This window comes from Nuphar pumila, chromosome 10 (assembly GCF_984573655.1).
Source record: "Nuphar pumila chromosome 10, dmNupPumi1.hap1.1, whole genome shotgun sequence".
Classification (NCBI taxonomy): domain Eukaryota; kingdom Viridiplantae; phylum Streptophyta; class Magnoliopsida; order Nymphaeales; family Nymphaeaceae; genus Nuphar; species Nuphar pumila.
In genome coordinates, this window is record NC_143258.1 from 460,665 (window position 1) to 480,573 (window position 19,909).

Below are 19,909 nucleotides of genomic sequence, written 5' to 3' on the forward strand. Positions count from 1 at the left end.
TATTTGATTTTTTATTTTTAGGACTTTAGGCTTTAAAGAGTCCAATTCAGGATGTGACTCTAGTATGCTATTCTAGTTTAGTTATGGTTGATTAGTATGATATAATTTTTGGCAACTAGAGGGTATTTTATATTTATGGGATAACTTTAATGTTATTTAATAAATTATGGATTCTATCACAAACCTCTCATCTATAAATAGAGGTCTGGTGACCCCCTTATATGGATTTAATGAATTGATTTCTCTCACACACTCTTCCTCTAGATATCCCTCTCTCTCTCTCTCTCCTCTATCACCTTCCTCATGTTTACCCTCTCTTCTCTGAGATTTACCTGAGGCTAGTTCTTTCTAGGTTGGTTTTTCATCCCTTTCAAGGGCCCAAGCCCTTCTTATACCCTTGTCTTTGCAGCGGAGTGATCCCTACCTTGGGCATTAACGTAGGAGGCTTGTCAACCATGGTTTTGCTAATAAGTCTTCTTTTTGGATGCGTCTCAAGTTTTTTGCCATTTTCTAGACTTCTCTCATACCCTAAGACCAGTCCCTTGTCTTCTCTACAATCACCTAAGATGTCTAGGCAAAGAATGCATCTACTAAAGTAGTGTAATCACGTTTTTTGAGTTATTTTGTCTTCCCTGACCCCTTACACTTTTATTGACCTTACCTGAATGTGCATAGCCCTTCCAGACCTCTCTAGGAATATTACACAACCCTTGTGACTAACTCCAACCTCAACCAAGTCTCTACATACTTTCAAGATTCAAAAATCCAAAATCGCACCCTCTTAATTTGGGAAAACACAGTTTGACCTATTCAACCTCACCAACCTTTTTTATGACCCAGTGTGTAACATCTGTAATTTTTTTTTAATTTTAATCATTATTAAGAGGATTATTATCTGGCAAATTTGACTTATTATCTACTAATTTTAGCCAATTATAGTGGCATAGTATTTGTTTGATTAGTTAGAATTAAATAGCATTTTAATTATTGAATTTTAAGCAGTTATTAATTAATTAGGATTAAATGTTTAATTCTTGATTAACTGGTAATTAAATAAAACTATGCTTAATTAACAATTAAGTGAATTATTATACATGAATTATAAATTTAATTTTAAAACCAATATAATATAAAATATTTTTATAAACATTTAAAAATATAACAAATTATAATCCTCTTGGAGTTTGGATCCGAGTTTGGTTGGAATGGACTCAATCGAATGTGAATCCAAGTTTGACCCATATGTAGGACCCATATGATATTTCTGTCGAATGGTTTAAGGCATATGTGATTATGTTTCACTTAATTAAGAACCCAATAACTCGTTAAGATTTTCATAGTTTACCTTGAAAAGGGTAGGTGATACAAGCCTTGAGTGACATATATGTTTTGAGTAAAATGGCATCCCAGTTGGTATCCACTCACTCATAGGTCTAGAAGACCAGGGCTATAATATGTTTTAAGTGATAGTTCTCAACCACAATAGATAGTTTAGATTGCAATCCTATTCTGAATGACGCCTTTGCAAAAAATACTCTCGTTCACAGACCGAACACTCTCAATATTTGGTTAGTTAGATACTTTGAAAAATAAATGAATACTTTGCATAATAAACACTCGTTGCAGTCTCAATTGTTTTCAATGATTAGCCCCCAAGTACTTGAGACTGATAAATAAGAGAAACAATGACTTAATTACATAGTTTTTTATTATGTTGTTAAATGATGAAATATATGTTGATATCTTGTTTAAAGGTACGTATTTGATATCTTATGAAATGTCTCTTGCATGAACGCAACTTGCATGATTATGTTGTACATTAATTTGAGATGCATACTTGTTATATGTACGACTATAATGTACTTGATTTAAATGTATGATTATATCTTGTTAAATTCTTATTGGTTGGTGTATTCACCTACCAGACTTTCATGAGTCTAACTCATTTTATGTGATATATATGTTTGGGTGAGCAGTATGATGGCGTGATGCAACTTCGAGATCGGGATACCACACTCTATCAACTCATCGGTCTTAGAAATTTTGGGTCTCAATTAGATTAAGACATTTTGTCTTTTATATTTAAACTTGTTATGTTAAATATTGATACTTTATAGCTAAGTTGGAATAGTTGCTTTTGTTTCAATGCATGTGGAGTCAGATTTTTCATGGAATCATTTAGTGTGTAAACCTAGATCTCAGTCAAAATGAGAATTGGATCCAATCTAGTTTAGTTTGTTAGTCTTTGTAACTCGCCTAGAGTTGTTTAATTCAAACTAAAACAATTTTCACTATGTATCGATCCTCTCATTCAAGTTGGATTATATATTTAAAAAAAAATGGCCTAAAATGTACACTTATTTTTGGGTTAGAAATTTCAGGACGTTACACAACCTGATATCCCTGAGCCTATATCAAACGCTAACACATGTTCTTAGGTAACCCAAAAACTCGTCTTTTCGTATTTGTATCAAAATCCTTACTCAAACAGCTTACCAGACCAAAACAACACCTACCTGGCTAGCCGATTGACCCAAGCTATCCCAATATCTCTTAACCTGTAACCGCGAGAAACCTTTAACCACTTTCTCACTGTATCAATCAAGGTTCAGAACCCCAGACATATAAGCCACATACCCTAAGACCTAAGAATCTTAGGTACGATTCGCTTGCTTTCATTGAACTCCAACTGCAATATTTGTTTGTTACCAACACGGGGCTACCTACTGATCCAATTTCCAAGCATTTTACATTGGAGTTCCTAGAGGTACTTCTAACAACTTTTTATGAGAAAAGCAGCTCTCAATTTTGCGGTGGATTATGGGGCACAAAAAAATGGCACAGGTGGCTATGCATTTATGTAAAGACCCCCTTTTTCGTGATATGCAAACGGGCCCCAAAGGGCCTTAGAGAGAGAGAGAGAGAGAGGATATTATGGATCAAAATCAAATTGTCGCTTTAGGGCACATTTGCTTGTCATAAAAGAAGGTGCTTAGGCAGGGAACAAGCTCTTCACCCTCGCTCCATCTCAAAATTTTGCCCTCCATCCCCCATGGCAGGGACTTTGGACCTTCACCTTCACCCCACGCGTGACAACAAGGGTTTTTTGGGGGTGTACTTAGGCGTGGCTTAGATTCCTGTCATCATTAGGGCTAAGTAATCCCACCGACTTTCACCGTTGCTGCCACTGGGTTAGACTCGTTAGAGGAAAGAGAGATGAAAGAAAGGGATTAGGAACTTAGGTTAGAAAACAAATATATATATATATATTATTTAATAAAATATTAAGGATATATTAATTATTTAGTAACAAAGATTAGGACAGGAGAAAGAATAAATCCACCCCGCCTCCATCCCTACACAAGTTTTGATTGTCACCTCCATCTTCGGTCCACTCCTCGTTTCATGTCCATCCATGATCCAAGTGAAGAGGGTTCAAACGGATCATTGTTTTCTCATGGTCCACTGAAGGTGCCGCAGCAGCACCTGGTTGGCACCTTCTTCCACAAAAAAAGAATCAGAGCCCCCTCCCCCACAGGAAACCTTTCTTATGAAGGGGGGTGTCCAACGTTGATTTCGGTCTCCCTTTCCTCCCTGAAAGAGAACCCGACGTTCGTGTTGCCGCTCAAGACACCGCAAGAAAGCATCGAAGGCGTTCGTTTTCCTGGAAAGCTCCAGCTTGCCGCAGCACACAAACGGGCCCTTAGGCTCATCTCCTATGTGATCAGTGATCACATCCAAACACATGGCAGCATTCAAACATGTAAGTCCTAAACTAACTTAATGCTGATTACAAACATATTAACAATTCGTCCTGAATTAACGGTTGAACGTGGTTAAGAAGGCAATCCATTATCCACGGAGTGTTAACTCCCTTTTATCAAAACCCTTATGTACATTATACCGTACACTTTATTTATACGAAAACAAAGAAAGGATAGATGGATATAATAATGGAAGAGAGAGAGAGAGGATGTGGTAACAGCGGCGGTGGGTGGGCGTGTAGCGTGCTGGCACATTAACGGTTACAGAAGCTCAGTTACAGCGCCAACATAAATAGCGAAACCAATTCCTTCGTTTGTGCCACGAAAATAGATTCCATTGCAAAGAGACTACTAACAAGGAAAGAGAACTCTCTCGTGGTCGCGGCTCCTGTAATCCCACCGTATTCCTAATCCTAAATAGCCAACCAAGGAAGAAGAAGAAGACCAAGTGAAGGACTAAAGGTGGACGAACGTGAAGAGAGAATCAAGCAACAATTACAATGGCGGTCCTCTTCATCGTTGTCGTCCTAGTGCTTTCTCTCTATCTGTTGTTTATGTATGTGAGCAAGAGGAGGTGGGAGCAGGGCATCCCTCCGGGCACTCTCGGCCTTCCTCTGTTCGGAGAGACCCTGAAGCTCATCTCTGCTTACAAGACCACCAACCCGGAGCCTTTCATCGACCAAAGAAGAGCTCGGTGAGTCTAATTGCTTCACTTTTCTTCTTTTCTCTTTCAGTTTCTTAATTTCCGATGATTTCTTAGTTGATACTGCTCTCTCTCTCTCTCTCTCTCTCTCTCTGTATGTTGGCTGTGGAGAGAAGGTATGGGGACGTTTTCACGACACACGTGTTTGGGGAGGCAACCATCTTCTCGACGGATGCGGAGGTGAACCGCTTCATCCTTCAGAACGAAGGGAAGCTCTTCGTGAGCGATTACCCGAGTTCCATCTCCAACCTCCTCGGGAAGCACTCGCTGGTGCTCATGAAGGGGAGCATACACAAGAGGTTGCATTCCCTCACCATGAGCTTCGCCAACTCCTCCATCATCCAGGACCACCTCTTCGACGACATAGAGAGGCTCGTCCGTCACAACCTCGATTCCTGGGGACACACCGTCCTCCTCCAGGACGAGACCAAGAAGGTGGGTGCTCTTCTCTCTTCCACTGTAATTCCTTTCTTCTTTTCTTTTTAATTTTTTTTTTTGATTGATTCCATTAGCTTTTGCTTCTTCTTCTTCTTCTTCTTCTTCTTCCATTGGGTAAGAAATTGAATATAACAAAATAAAAACCCTGAATGCAGATCACCTTTGATCTGACGGTGAAGCAACTGATGAGTTTCGACCCTGGGGAATGGACTGAAAAGCTGAGGAAGGAATATGTGCAAGTGATCGAAGGATTCTTCTCCATCCCCATTCCCTTCTTCTTCACCACCTACGCCAGAGCTCTTAAGGTTATTGCTTCTCTCTTGCTCTGTTTTTCCTCTCGAGAAGGTGGAACCAATTAGTTGTTCCCATGCGAGATTTGCCCATTTTTTTAATGGGATTATTTATTTCTGAGTGGTGGGTTCGATATGATCTTCAGGCGAGATCAAGAGTTGCGGATGCTTTGAGAGCCATCGTGAAGGATAGGAGGGAGGAGGGGAGACAAGCTTGGAGGGAGGAAGAAGAAGTGGGAGTGCAGGAGAAGGAGAAGAGGAGGAGGAGAACCGATATGATGGAAGCTCTACTGCAGGAGGGTCTATCAGACGTGGAGATCGTGGATTTCCTTTTGGCGCTTCTGGTTGCAGGCTACGAGACAACGTCCACGATCATGACTCTGGCGGTCAAATTTCTCTCCGAGAATCCCCAGGCCCTTGACCAACTAAAGGTAAAGAGAGAGAGAGAGAGAGAGCTCTGCACCTGTTCTCTAATTACTCTTTCTCCCCCTCGTTGTTTGTCTTTGGCCTTTCACGCCAAACATGTCCTTCCAATAATTAGTCAATTAAGTAATTAATTAGTGTGGGCACCAAAACTTTGAGTCTAGTTGCTTTGGCCGGAGATTCTGCATTTCTTAATCTTTAATTGCATGTTGGGCCCCGTCATAGCAGCCTGGCAGAGAAAGAAGAGAAGATGCCTGCCTCTCTCTTACACTCCCTGTCCTTGCCTTTTTGGAGTTCAAAACTTGTTTGGTTTGAAGATAAAATAATTTTTGCACCTAATTATGTGCCCATGTGGTGCCGTTGGGATGCAGACATGATTAGAGTCCAACTGTTCCAGATTGGTCTCTAGAGAACCCCAACCTCTAACCCTTAGGTCCACAGACCTACTACATCCTCAGATTCCCTTTTCATTAAAGTGGTAATCTTTCAAAGTTAATATTTATTTATAAAATGTAATAATCGAGGAGTTATCTGTTTATCGGGTGGCAGGAAGAGCACGAAAAGATCAGGAAGAGAAAACGAGAATCTCAAACGTTGGAGTGGAGCGATTACAAGTCCATGTCTTTCACACACTGCGTAAGTCTCATTCTTCGCATCCTCGAAAGGGATGATTGGTTGACATCATGTCCGATAAAAGAAGTGAAGAATATTTATATATATATATATATAGCTCAATAAATTTTAATTAAACACTAACCTCTCTCCATTTTTTTGTTATTAATTGTTAAAAACAAACAAACAGGTGATCAACGAGACTCTGCGGGTAGCAAACATCATTAGCGGCGTCTTCCGGCGAGCTGTTTGTGATGTTCACGTCAACGGTAAAAAAAAAAGCTCTTCTTTCTTCCGGAATATAAAGAACTAAAATTGCACGAGGACGGCTTTTCCCTTTATCATCTTCTTCCCTTTTCTGCCATTAAATTTTATACGAGAGAAAGAGAGATGAGGAGCGAGCCTTTAGTATGGTGTTTTGTCGCGTATGCGAGCATAGCACAGTGTTGGTGGTCTCAGTCGCAGTGGTTGGTTGGTTCTAATTAATTTTTTTGGGTTTTGTTTGTTTGGTTTTGTTCAAATTGTAGGGTACACCATTCCCAAAGATTGGAAGGTCTTTGCATCGTTTCGTGCTGTCCATCTCGACCAGCAGCTCTACCAAGATGCCCGAACCTTCAACCCTTGGAGGTGGCAGGTCCGTGCGCCTACCTCCCTTTGCTTTATTATTTATTAGGAAGTACACCACTGCTAGTCAGTTACCCCACCAACGATGGCACAACGTAACACACACACACACGTGCCCCCCCCCTCTCGCTCTCTGATATATATCAGAGAGAGAGAGAGAATCATTGCGAGACATTTATTTGTTGTTTCAGAGTTGTAATTGTATCTGAACCACTGCGAGAGTACATCTTATTTAAAAACAACAACAGCAGCAAGGCCTTGAGGCTTTGTTTCTTTCCGCTGTTTTTTTATTATTTGGGTGACGGAGTTTAATTAATGATCAGAGCAAGAACAACGGATCAAGTAGCGGTGGCAATCAAGCGGGCACCTTCACCCCTTTCGGTGGAGGACCCCGTCTGTGCCCTGGATACGAGCTGGCCAGAGTCGAGATCTCCGTCTTCCTTCATTATCTCGTTACCACCTTCAGGTTGGTTTTGATCTTTCGGCTCTCTCTCTCTCTCTCGACACACGGTATTAGGCTAAAAGATTACATTATTAATTATTGATAGGTAACAACTCATTCTGTTTATCATGTGACAGTTGGGAGGAGGCAGAGGAAGACAAGCTGGTTTTCTTCCCCACCACCAGAACCCTAAAACGATACCCCATCAAGATCGCGAGGAAGAATTCGGGCCGCTGATGACTTGTTGCATATCGATCAAACAAGGGGGGATGAGACTGATCAGGGGTTAGTTTGCTGAGTGGCAGGGCTGAGCCCTGGGATGTATAATTAGCCCCTTGTATAATGGAATATGATATTAGATGATAATATGAATATAAAAGTATATATATATATCCTCTCTTTCTCTTTATATATATGTATATATTGAACAATGGTACATGTTCTTCTCCTTTGGCCGACTTTTCGAGCCCCCCAACAACTCAAAAGATGCTAAACACTGATTGGTTATTATGATCACCCTAATTAATAGGTCAGCGTCCTTTTCCATTGATTATTGGTATTATAGCACGAATGTTTTTTTTTTTTTTCGAAAAGCAAGCTGGGGTTGGGCAGACCCCTACCAGTCATACAACAATAGCATTGGGATTTGAACTGAGCCCCCGCGTTGGTTAGCACGAAATGTTTACATGAGCAAGAAAACTGGATTAAAAAAAAAGCCACAATATTCCAAGTCAAACGATGGGCTTGTCAAGCCAAAAAAAAGTTTGATTTATGCAACGGGTATGGCTGAGAAACCGAAAGACCTTAGTTAAATAATAAAGATGAAATGGACCAGTCCAGTGAAGGAACGGGGTTGTGTTAATTAGTGCCTACCCTAATCCAGACCCTCAGAAGAGTTGGGATTTTAAAGTTAGGCAGAACAGTGGTGTGAAACCCACACTAAATTTGGTATTGATTGGGGTTTTTGGTTTTTGGTTTTGGTACTTAGCCGACTCCTCGCATGACGAGCACGTAAAAAACGAGTGTACGTAGTAGCACTTAACTTCATCAAGGATTACAGTGCGGAACAATCGGGAGAAGCTTCCAAATTAGATGGGATCAGCCAAATTAAGGAACGGTGTGATCATTGATCTCCGTTCATTTAAACATTTGTTTGTTGTGTATAAGACTAGAAGTAAATCCACGTGAAAACCCACGTATGCAAGCACATGGCCTGACAAGAAAAAGAAGTGAAACGGACACCACCATCCAATTTAGGAGTTTGGACGGCCTTGATTCAGCGTTAGACGCTCATGTGACCGACATCTTCATCCTTTGGGAAAGAAAAAACACGAGTGAGAGGAGAGTGATTTGGCTTCTTGTTTTAATTATGTCTATATATAGATAGATAGATAGAGAGAGAGAGAGAGTGTAACAGGCTTAGAAGTGAAGACCCCCACGATGTAGCTTTGAAAATTTGCAAACATCGAAAGCAGGCCTTTTAAGCGCACAAGCAATTTATGCACAACACACACGCACGAGCGAAAGCAAGAGTATGCGCATATGCACAAACACAAAGAGATAATGATGCAAAAAGCTTCTTTATAGATACTTGAAAGCAAATACATCAAGAGGAGAATAAAGAGTCCGAATACACGGGGTTCTTAAGCTGTAAGGCCTTGTGGGGCACTCGAGAGTGCCAAAGAGGTATACACATCAGAGCAAAAAGGTGAAAAATGTGGCGGTTCAGAACACGCTCCCCTGCCTAAGTTGGTGCCGTCCTCGACGCCAATTGTTCATGATAATCTTCCACAAGATGTCGATGTTGAAACATGTTGTTGGCCTTCTCCCAGGTGGCTTCACATTCTGGCAATCCCTTCCACTGCAGTAAGAACATTTTCACTTCCCCTAGATAGTTGTTGGAATGGTTGAGGATGCCCTCTGGTTCTCTGGCTGATACACTGACTGCTGAGGGAGCACGTTGTGGGATCAAAGCACGTTGAGGCATGCTCCATTGAGGATATCCTTCATCTTCGTGGAACGACTTCAGGTGACATATGTGGAAACCAAATGCACTTGAAAGTTTGCTGGCAAGTCCAGCCGGTACGCCAAGTTTTCCACACGTTTGATAATGCTGAAGGGACCATCATACTTGCGGATAAGGCTTCGGTGGTGGCCCCGAAAGATAGTTGTGCGGTCGATAAAGAGCTTGGCCAACACTTTGTCTCCAACATAAAAGTCTATTGCACGACGCTTCTCATCTGCCCATTTCTTCATGCGCTTGGTGGCCTTATTTAGGTACGCATTCATCAACTCTGTCTGATCTTGTCAGTTCCTGATGAACTGGTATGCATAAGGTGCTTTGACGCATCCTCGTGTAGCAAGGGAGTACGGAGTCTGCGGCTGTTGTCCGGTTGTGACCTCAAATGGACTGTGGCTGGGGGACTCACTCTTTTTAAGGTTCTAGCAGAATTGAGCCGCATCAAGTAAATCAACCCAATCCCTTTGGTTGGCATTGACAAAGTATCATAGGTATTCCTCCAGTATACCATTTATTCTCTCTGTTTGTTCATCAGTTTGGGGGTGAAAACTTATGTTGAAATGCAAGTTTGTCCCCATTAAGCGAAACACTTCTCGCCAAAACCTGCCAGTGCATCACGATCGCTGACGATGCTCTCAGGAATTCCGCAATACTTGATTACGTTTCGCATGAACAACTTCGCAGTATCTGCAACTGAGCAGGTGGCAGGGGAAGGCATGAAGACAACATACTTCAAGAATCTATCCACAACCACATAGATCGAACTACAACCTTGTGCTTTCGGCAAGCTCATAATGAAATCCATGGTTATGCACTATCACGAACAACTTGGCACAAGTAGGGGATCCAGTAGTCCACCAGGTCTCTGATTGATGGGTTTGTCTTGTTGGCAAATCAAGCAAATTCGCACAAAAGCATCTACATCATCGCGCATCTACGGCCAGTAGAACGCGCATTCTAACAACGCTAAGGTCCTTTATTGCTCTGGGTGACCCACCCAGGTAGTATCATGGCACTCGTGCATCAAGCGCCTCCTCAAGGTATCCTGTCGTAAAATATATAAACGGTCGCCCGCTTTGCGGAGCAAATCGTCCTCTAGCCAAAATCTTTGTGTCTTTCCTTCTTTCACCAATGTGATCAATTGTTGAGCCCTTGGGTCACTTTTTGAAGCTTCTTGCACCTGTTCGAGAAGATCACTCATCAATTGACTTACACTGCCATCCCAAGCGAGCAAAGCTGCGAGTTTTGCCTTCCGACTCAAGGCGTTGGCCACAACATTGGTCTTGTCTGGCTTGTATTCGAGGGCCATATCGAATTCTGCCAAGAAATCCTGTCAGCACGCTTGCCTTAGACTCAACTTCTTCTGAGTCTGAAAGTAGCTTGTCGCAACATTGTCAGTGCGCACAATGAACTGTGACCCCAAAAGATAGTATCTTCATGTGCGAAGATAGTACACGGCCAACAATATCTCACGCTCGTGCACAGTATATCGACGCTCAGTGTCGTTCAACTTTATGCTTTCAAATGCGATAGGATGTTTTTCTTGGAGCAACACCCCACCAATAGCGAAGTCAGACACATCGATCTGCACTTCAAACGGTTGCCGACAGTCGGGCAACTTCAACACTGGCTCCTCTGTGAGAGCATACTTCAACCCATCAAAAGCCTTCTGGCAGGCATCAGACCATAGCTATGGTTTGTCTTTCTTCAACAGATCTGTGAGCGCAATAGCAATATGCGAGTATTCCTTGATGAAGTACCAATAATAATTTGCAAGCCCCAAGAAGGAGCGTAACTCTGGAACCTTAGAGGGCGGCTCCCATGATTAAATGACCTCAATCTTCCTGTGGTTCATTTTGAGAGTGCCTCCTCCCACAATATGCCCAAGAAAATGGACTTCCTTTTGGTCGAATAGGCACTTTTTCTGGTTGACATACAGCTCATGGTCCTTCAGAGTCTGAAACACAATTTGAAGGTGTTGAACATGTTGCTTCATCGAGTCGTTGCACACCACTATATCGTCCAGGTATAAGATGATAAACTTGTCAAGGTGTGGGTATAAGGTGTTATTCATTAAGCTTGAAAAGGTAGCAGACGCATTCGTCAAGCTAAAGGGCATGACAAGGAATTTGAACACCCCATATCGCGTTACACAGGTAGTCTTTGGCTCATCCACTTCTGCAACTCTGATTTTCCAGTAGCCAGATCTCAAATCCAACTTAGAGAAGACATTCGCCTTTCCAAGTTGATCAAACAAGTCCGCAATCAAAGGAAGCGGGTACTTGTTCTTCACCGTCATTTTGTTCAGTGCCCTATAGTCGATGCACAACTACTTCGACCCATCATGCTTCGCTTAAAACAGCACAAGCACTCCAAAAAGAGCTTTGAATGGTTGGATGATCTTTGCTTTTAGCATATCATCCAGTTGTTTACGTAATTTCTGCAGCTCAGGAATTGCCATGCGATAAGGAGCCATTGCGTGTGGTCGTGCACCCGATACTAGTTTAATCTGATGGTCTACCTCACACCTTAGAGGTAGCTTCTTCAGCATCTCGGCGGGCATAACATCGCCAAACTCCTTCAATACTGGTGCTAAGGCCTCTGGGACATCCACGTCTTCTTTTATCTTGTCTGTAGCACAGATTGTGACAAGAAAAGTCTTATCACTGCTTTTCATGCCTCTCTTCAACTGAAGCGCAGACACCAAGCGCTCACAAAGCTTCCATGCTATCATAGTAACCATGCAGGGTTGATTCTCACTTTCAAAGCTGACAATGTTGAGGTGGGCATCAACACTACCTTGTTGCTTCTCAAGAATTCCATCTCGAGGATGACTTTAAAATCATCCATAGGTGCAACTGATAACATGATCCTTCCTGACCAGTTATAGATCAGCACTGATGCATCACGAGCGATGTCGTAGATGGCCTTAGCCTCTAAATTAACCGCTTTCATGTGAATCTCTTTTCGTTTCCACTGTAATCCCAACCGTTCTGCTTCTTCATGCGAGATAAAGTTATGTATGGCACCAGTGTCTACCAATGCCTTGGTAAGTCTTCTGTTGAGGAGATGTTCTAAGTACATTAACTCTTTGCATATTGTTGATTCTACAATAGTTGTGACCTTTACTGCATTCATCATCTGCATTGCGCCAACTGTTGGCGCCTCTGCAGGTTGATCCTCTTCCTCACTTTGAACGGTATTCGCAGCTCGGTGTGCGCAGTTATCTACATTTCTTTGACCGTGATTTCTGTTAGGACATGTATCCTACCAATGATCCCCGTGGCAGATACGGCAGTCACGACGATGATAATTGTTGCCCTGAAAATTATTTCAATTTTGGTTATTGTTTCGGCTATCTTGTCGGCCATGATTCTGTTGGTTCTCCAAGCCAGCATTCTGTCCTTGGTCATTCCTTTGGTTGTCTCTTTGATTGTTGTGATCATTTTCCTGCTATCTGCCTTGAAATGCATGGTCATTCCTGTCAAGCTCGGCAAGTTTCTCTTCAACCATAAGCGCCTCAGCTAACGTTGCAGGGTCATGTCGAATGAGTTCTTGGTTTGCCCATCCTTACAGCCCGTTGCCAAAATAGAACAACCGATCTTGATCATCCATTCTCTCAACTTCCAACATTATCGAAGAGAATGCCTTGACATAATTATGCACTAACCCTGTCTGTTTCAACACCAGCAATCTTTTGCGGGCAATTTTCTCTTGATTTTTAGGTAGAAAATAGTCTCGCAATTCTTTTTGGAGGACCTCCCACGAGACTATAGCAACCAATCTCCATCAAACATCACCCAAGCGACGTCTCCACCAGAGAGTCATTTTATCCGTAAAGTATATTGTTGCAGTTCGTAGCCTATCTGTGTCGTCCTCTATTCTTGTAGCTTCTAAAAACCGGTCCATCTCGTAGATAAAATTTTTGAGATACTTTGAGTCTCGTATGCTTTTATACTTTACGGGCTCAGGTAGCATATAACGTGGTCTATCCACGTAAGTCACAACGCCGTCAGTCGGGGCAGTCCTCAACTGCCACTCCAATTGTTCATTCTTTCGTCGGACAATATCCAATTCAGCAGCCATGATGTTGAATCGACCCAACAAATCATCAAATCTGGTGGAAAAGTTCTTCACCGAGTAGTTAAGTTTAGTGATAAGACTTTTCACTGAGTCTTCCACTCCCTCTACCGTTGTCTTGATCTCTGCAATGAGATCATTAAAAGCGACACAAGTTTCACTAACCAACTTCTCTTGGTCACTGTCCCAGTCAGCTCCGCAACATCGCGCGAGATGACTGACACCCGATCATCGACCATGAAATCTTCTTCAGCAAGAACCATACTGCCTGAAGGGGTCATGGCATTCTTTTTTGGTGCTATTGTCACTCCCAATGTCGACAAGGCTCTGGTACCAACTTGTCACGGGCTTAGAAGCGAAAGCCCCCGCGACGTAGCTTCGAGAATTTGGAAACACCGAAAGCAGGCCTTTTAAGCGCACAAGCAATGCACAACACATGCACACGAGCAGAAGCAAGAGTACGCGCATGAACAAACACAAAGAGAGCAAAGAGACAAGGATGCAAAAATGCTTCTTTATAGATACTTGAAAGCAAAGTACATCAAGAGGGAAAAAGAGGGTTTGAATACATGGGGTTCTTAAGCCGTAAGGCCTTATGGGGCACAAGAGAGTGCCAAAGAGGTATATATATCAGAGCAAAAAGGTGAAAAATGTGGCGGTCCAAAACAAAGAGAGTGTCTTGTGTTGATGGGGAAACATCATAAGGGTGGGGTTGCCGTTTGGTGTGAATGTTGAGCGAAGTTTCGACCTTAGGGATGAATGGTGATAGCAGGACGAACGCTAACAAAAATAAAAAAAGAACAAAAGCCACACGTATACACAAAAGGGGTGGTCTGCACCGTATGCTGTGAAATGAAGGGTAAGGTAATAATAGATCTAGGATCAGGGTGTACGTCGGGAAGACTCGAGGAGAAGAGGAGTGAGAAGTGATTAACAGTCTGCTTTAGGAGAGATCCTTGGTAGAAATATCAAGACCTCTTCAATATGTTCTACAGAGGCATGGGGCTGAAGAATTTAACCTCCCTTGAGTAGTAGTTATCCAACCCTGACTGTCTCATTAGATTCTCAAATATGTTGGGAATCCAATGTATAATGGGCTCCACCATTATCCTAGTGGTGCATATCTCAATGACCTACTAAGTAGGTCATTGGAGTCTATGTGAGACCCATTTTGTCATACTGTATCCATACCATAATCCAACATCTCCCATGTGGTCATATGAGACAAACACTCATATTTTATCATAATTGGTGCATTATGTATTGCACTCATGACATTATGAGGTCTAGATATGCTAGTTAGATTTTTCTTTTATGATATATCCATCATGAAGTTATTTACAAACTAGGTTATTTTTTTATCATATCATAGATTTCAAGTATTCATCATTCAATACATACTAAGTCATGCAGTCCATGAATACATCATAATGTAGGTCTCACATAGTTACGAGGTTTTGTGGCTCTTCCATGACTATACCATAGGCATGCACACTAGTGAAGTAATATGGAATTTATTAATTCATAAATCTGTGATTTGCCAAACATAACAAATACTCTCACTTTCCAATTTTTCACCATAGCTTATACCTCCACTTTTCATATGCATTATCACATGTTGAACATTACTTGATTATTTTATAATGGTATATCCAGATTCAAATAGTTACTAATATGACTTACCAATACCATTTAGCATTTCATGCAAAACTTTAAAACATAAAAAATATTCTTTTATTTATTCATATCAGCATATTATAGGGAGCATTATGATTATTTGTCATTATTACAGATAAATATCTTCACATGCATATATAAAATTATAATTCAGCTTCCGCTTTTCTAATACATTATATTTAATCAATATTTGCATTAAGCTAGACTCGTGAGGATACTCATAAACTAGACTTGAGGTTTTACATGTACTAGCTAGACTTTTTCTTCATGATATATCATCATCATGGGGATACTCATAAACTATGTTGTTTTTTCATCATAAAATAAATCATAAATCTCTATATCCAAAAACAATTTTGGATATGCACTAGATCCATATCTCATTATCATTTGGATATGCCAAATATGATAAGCCAATTACAAGGCTTTAATCAAACCACAAGTTTGAACATTTAAGTTCAAATCCATTACCGAATCTCTCTCTCTCTCTCTATATATATATATATATATATTTATTTATTTATTTATTGGATTTGTAGGAGTCCATATCCAAAACCGACTTGAGATGTTATAGATCAAGTCTAACATGATCCATATTAAAATGGGTCTTCATACAAGCTTAAATAAAACCATAGATTTTACAAGATTTGACCATAATTCAAATCAATAACCAAAACCATATATTTTAAATGCCAATGAATCCATATTACACATTTAGTATTCTACTTATTTGGATCTAACTGTGTAAATCTTGAATCCATACGATATATATATATCATTATTAGATCCAAATATTTGGCCTAATACTATCCAGATTCAACATAAAACTTGGACCAAATCTAGATCCATATAGTATATGTATATTTATTTAGATTTGTCTCTTGATCAATTCTAAATCCATATCTCATTTATACTTATTCGGATCCATCACAAAACTTGATCAATCTATATCCATATCCCATATATGGGCATAACACTCAACCAGATCCAATCATAAATCTGGATCAAAACTATATCCATATCCCATATCTGAGTATCCGAACTCAACACTAGATTCGTTCAAGTTCAACTAGATCCAATAACTATGTCTGGATCCAAAACTAATTCAAGTTGATCTATACCCAATTAGTTTGAACTATCTAGATCTATACATATTTAACTGTAGCCATAGTATTTTGCTGGATCAAGGTCTGTGTCACCTTACTAGACCTAAACATCGAATCTAATATTGATCAGATCCAATCTCGACCCAAACTTAATCTATATAAAAAAATGGATCAACCATACTGAATCTAGATATTAACATGAATAGAATATTATTGCATATAATAAAAACATATGCAAACACAATATTTCTAGATCCAAAAATATCAATGTAAAGATATAAACCAAATCATAACTAGGTCCAAAAAGTTTTACCGGATCCAACCAGATTTATAAGAAGCTACCTGAATAGCTTGGCCTAATCTAAATCCAAACCTATCTGAGGTATTCTTGATAACTAGAACCACTTTTCTGCAAAATAAAAAAAGTCAGAACCATTGCTAGGTAAAATCAACAATCCAAAACATAATATTCAGAATCTTTGAGTCAAACAGAAAACTCCAGATGGTCTTCTGTAATTTTAAAAAATATATCTTTGTTTCAGGTATTAACTAGAGGACAAACCTGTTTCTGAAATTATCTAGAAATAGAGGCATCTGTTTTGTAAAAAAAGAGAGTAAGTCTGAAAAAATTAGAAAGATGAGGGGCAAATCCATAAAATTGCCCAAAAAGAATAACCCTTTGTAAGAGAGCATGAACCTGATTAGGGTTTCTCTCATTTTACAAGAGAGAAGAAGGGGAGCAGCTCATCCCTTTATCATTTTTTTATAACCCTTTTCATTTTATCTCCTCTTAGGGTTTTCCCTTTTTTAAGAAATGAAAAAAACACAGAGGAGATAAAAGGGGAAGACAGGGGCGATGGTCGCTGCACTCGCCGTCGCCTTCGCTGGGAGATCTGGCAACTGCCCGGCTAGTGCAGCCCCCCCATAAAAAAAAGGATTCTCCACCATCTCTCGGCAGAAGATCTGGCCATCCTGGCACTGCCTCTTCTGATGCACATGGCAGTTGTTGAAAAACTAGCCCTCCAACAAAGAAGCCTCAGCAGGGACAAGTTGCTCCTCGATGGAGCTTCGCTTGCAGACAAATCACTGGACGGATGTCGATCCCCTTCCTCTACTGCATCTCCTTGAGCTCTCCAGCTCAACGAAGAGATCGATCAAATTGCTGATGTTGTCTCCTGGCTTAGCCAGAGGTGCACCGAGCCCAGCCTCCGCGGATTCGAACATGTCTACGCCTACAACTTGATGTTTTTGTTCTCGAAAATAGGAGCACATCTCGAATTCCTACTCGTCATCATCGTTTATTATTAAATCTACTGCTATGAGTGCCATCTTCTCATTGAGCGTCAAGAGGAAGACATCTTCGTAAATGTGACTCTGTCAGTCTTGTCGTCGAAAGAATGATGAGAATCGTCATCCGACCATCCAGATTCTTTGCGTTCGTCGATAACATTGCAAACCTCCCTGATTTTACCATTTGATGTATCCGTCTTAGAGTTCTCGACGCCTTACAGATGGCATTCTCCCTTCGGCTTGCGAACTCATTCCCCAAGTTTTGGTGACCATTGCTCCTCGGTGATGCCCCGGGGAGGAGGGTTCCTCTGCCACCGTCGTTGGTTGCAGGCCTCCCGTTGGCCCTCGCCACTATCGGAACCTTTGGCGGTGGAGTAGCCGGCTACTCAAAGAACTCGTCTGTCATTCCTTTTAGAGGATTTGTCGTTGTAGATGGGCCCTGGAGGAGGTTTTTCTGGTAACATCTCCCCTTTTTTATTTCACCCATTTTTTCAGGTTTCTCCTTGGCCACTGCCGCGACCAAGGGTTTTGCCAACCGCCAAGGGATCCCGATGCTTGTGCCACCGGTGCTGATGAGGACGACGCGGCTGGCAGGTTCGAATACTGTGTCGGGATAGGCGGGCACAACAGGAAGTCAGACACCATGAATGCCTTCAGCATTATGGTTAGGGGTGGCAATCGGGTCAGGTTGGCGGGTCAGCATACCTCAACATGAACCCGACCCGTTTATTAAACGAGTCGGCTGTGACAAACACGAACTCGACCCATTTATTAAACGGGTAACCCGACATGACACGGTTAACCCATTTAATAAATGGGTCGGGTCGGGTAAACGGGTTGGCGGGCGGGTTGGCGGGCGGGTTGGCGAGTCGGGTACGGGTAAACGGGTTGGCGGGTCGGGTACGAGTAAATGAGTAAACAGGTTGGCGAGCGGGTCAGGGTCGGGTAAATGGGTTAGCGAGTCGGGTTCGGGTAAATGGGTTGACCCGCCGGTCTAACCCGTTTATTAAGCGGATCAGCCGGGTTGGCGGGTTGGCATACCCCTAACACAAACCTGACCCGTTTAATAAATGGGTTAGGCGGGTCGACCCGTTTACGACACGAACCCGGCTAAGAAGCGGGTTGGCGGGTCGTGTCAGATTTTGTCACCCTTAATTACGATGTAGTCGTCCAACCACAAGTTCCTCGACGACATCAATGTTGTCGACATCGATTGTAGCCCCATCGATGACAACACGTTGACCAATCCCTCTCCTCCAACACCACCACAAGTAATGGGTTTTCAAGGGTTTTACTGCAACTCGCCCCTCCGACGAGGCCCCGAAGACAGGTGCAGCGACATGAGGCATCCTGGTGTTATTGCTTCCAAGGGAAAATCCGACGGGGTGAGAGCATTGAATCATCTGATAGAAAGTCCTTCCAACGTTGGCTCACATCTACAGTAGTCTCTCTTCGACTGCTACACTGCAGTCGGTTTTTACAGGTATCACCATCAGGCACAACCTACGATTTTTGGGTTTTTTCTTACGATGGTTGTATTCGCGGTGGTCAACGATGAGTTTTCACGCACATTAAAATCATAACTCTGATACCACTGATAGATCTAGGATCAAGGTGTGCATCGAAAAGACTTGAAGAGAAAATGATTGAGAAGTAATTGACAGACTGCTTCAGGGGAGATATTCGATAGAAATATTGAGACTTCTTCAGTATATTTTGTATAGGCAAAAGCTGGAGAATTTAACCTTATCTGATAGTCATTATCCGGCCTTAACTGTCTCATTGGATTTTCAAACATGTTGAATTATGGTGCATATCACAATAGCCTACTAAATGGTTCATTGGATTTCATATGAGACTCATTCGACAGGTAATCTCTGCTACTAGGGTACGGAGAGTTAGACCTTGGTGAGGTGTTTGTCATAGAGGTCAGGGAATTTGTAGACACTGAGAGAGAGAGAGAGAGAGAGAGAGAGAGAGAGAGAGAGAGAGAGAGAGAGAGAGAGAGAGAGAGACGTTCTCATCGTCAAAGTGTGTTTCATCCATGATACTACAGGATCAGCGTTACCTCCTTTCGATCACCGAAATTCCCACGATACTTACTACTTCACCCAACTCTCTCTCTCTCTCTCTCTCACGCGCGCACACACACACATACACCACGACGGGGCTGTCAAACAGGTCTGGTGGATGGAGGTACGACCAAACGTGTCGACTTCACTCTCCCTGTGTAAAATGCTGACACGTGAAGTGCACGTGCAGATGAGGCTGGCAGGATAGAGAAAATGCAGGTTGTGTCGCTTTCAAAATTTTGCCAACTTCTTCTTTGTGCATCGCCGTGCAATTCACGGTTGAAAAAGTGTCAGAATTGCTTTTTCACTTGTCCATGATCGATGCCACATCATTCATCATCATCATCATCATCATCATCATTTTGCTC

The 19,909-nt window shown here is 41.7% G+C and overlaps 1 protein-coding gene across 2 annotated transcripts; it reads left to right on the forward strand.

Moving 5' to 3' along the window:
- The first annotated feature begins 3,975 nt into the window (after nucleotides 1-3,975).
- On the forward strand, nucleotides 3,976-7,684 carry LOC149823137 (3beta,22alpha-dihydroxysteroid 3-dehydrogenase-like). Of its 2 annotated transcripts, XM_090018677.1 has the most exons (9): nucleotides 3,976-4,458; nucleotides 4,584-4,902; nucleotides 5,061-5,210; nucleotides 5,342-5,626; nucleotides 6,168-6,254; nucleotides 6,421-6,499; nucleotides 6,758-6,864; nucleotides 7,178-7,320; nucleotides 7,434-7,684. In XM_090018677.1, exons 1-9 carry the CDS (start codon nucleotides 4,265-4,267, stop codon nucleotides 7,531-7,533), a joined length of 1,464 nt encoding a protein of 487 aa, XP_089874803.1. In that variant the 5' UTR covers nucleotides 3,976-4,264; the 3' UTR covers nucleotides 7,534-7,684. The 2 variants fall into 2 exon arrangements, with proteins under 2 accessions (XP_089874803.1, XP_089874804.1); XM_090018678.1 differs by lacking the exon at nucleotides 7,178-7,320.
- The last annotated feature ends 12,225 nt before the right edge of the window (nucleotides 7,685-19,909 follow it).

What these genes read in the sequence shown, in the direction of transcription:
- LOC149823137 (XM_090018677.1), top strand. Translation starts at nt 4,265, where the DNA reads ATGGCGGTCCTCTTCATCGTTGTCGTCCTAGTGCTTTCTCTCTATCTG. An exon ending in ATCGACCAAAGAAGAGCTCG is followed by an intron (nt 4,459 to 4,583) that starts GTGAGTCTAATT and finishes TGTGGAGAGAAG; the next exon opens with GTATGGGGACGTTTTCACGA. An exon ending in TTGTGATGTTCACGTCAACG is followed by an intron (nt 6,500 to 6,757) that starts GTAAAAAAAAAA and finishes TTCAAATTGTAG; the next exon opens with GGTACACCATTCCCAAAGAT.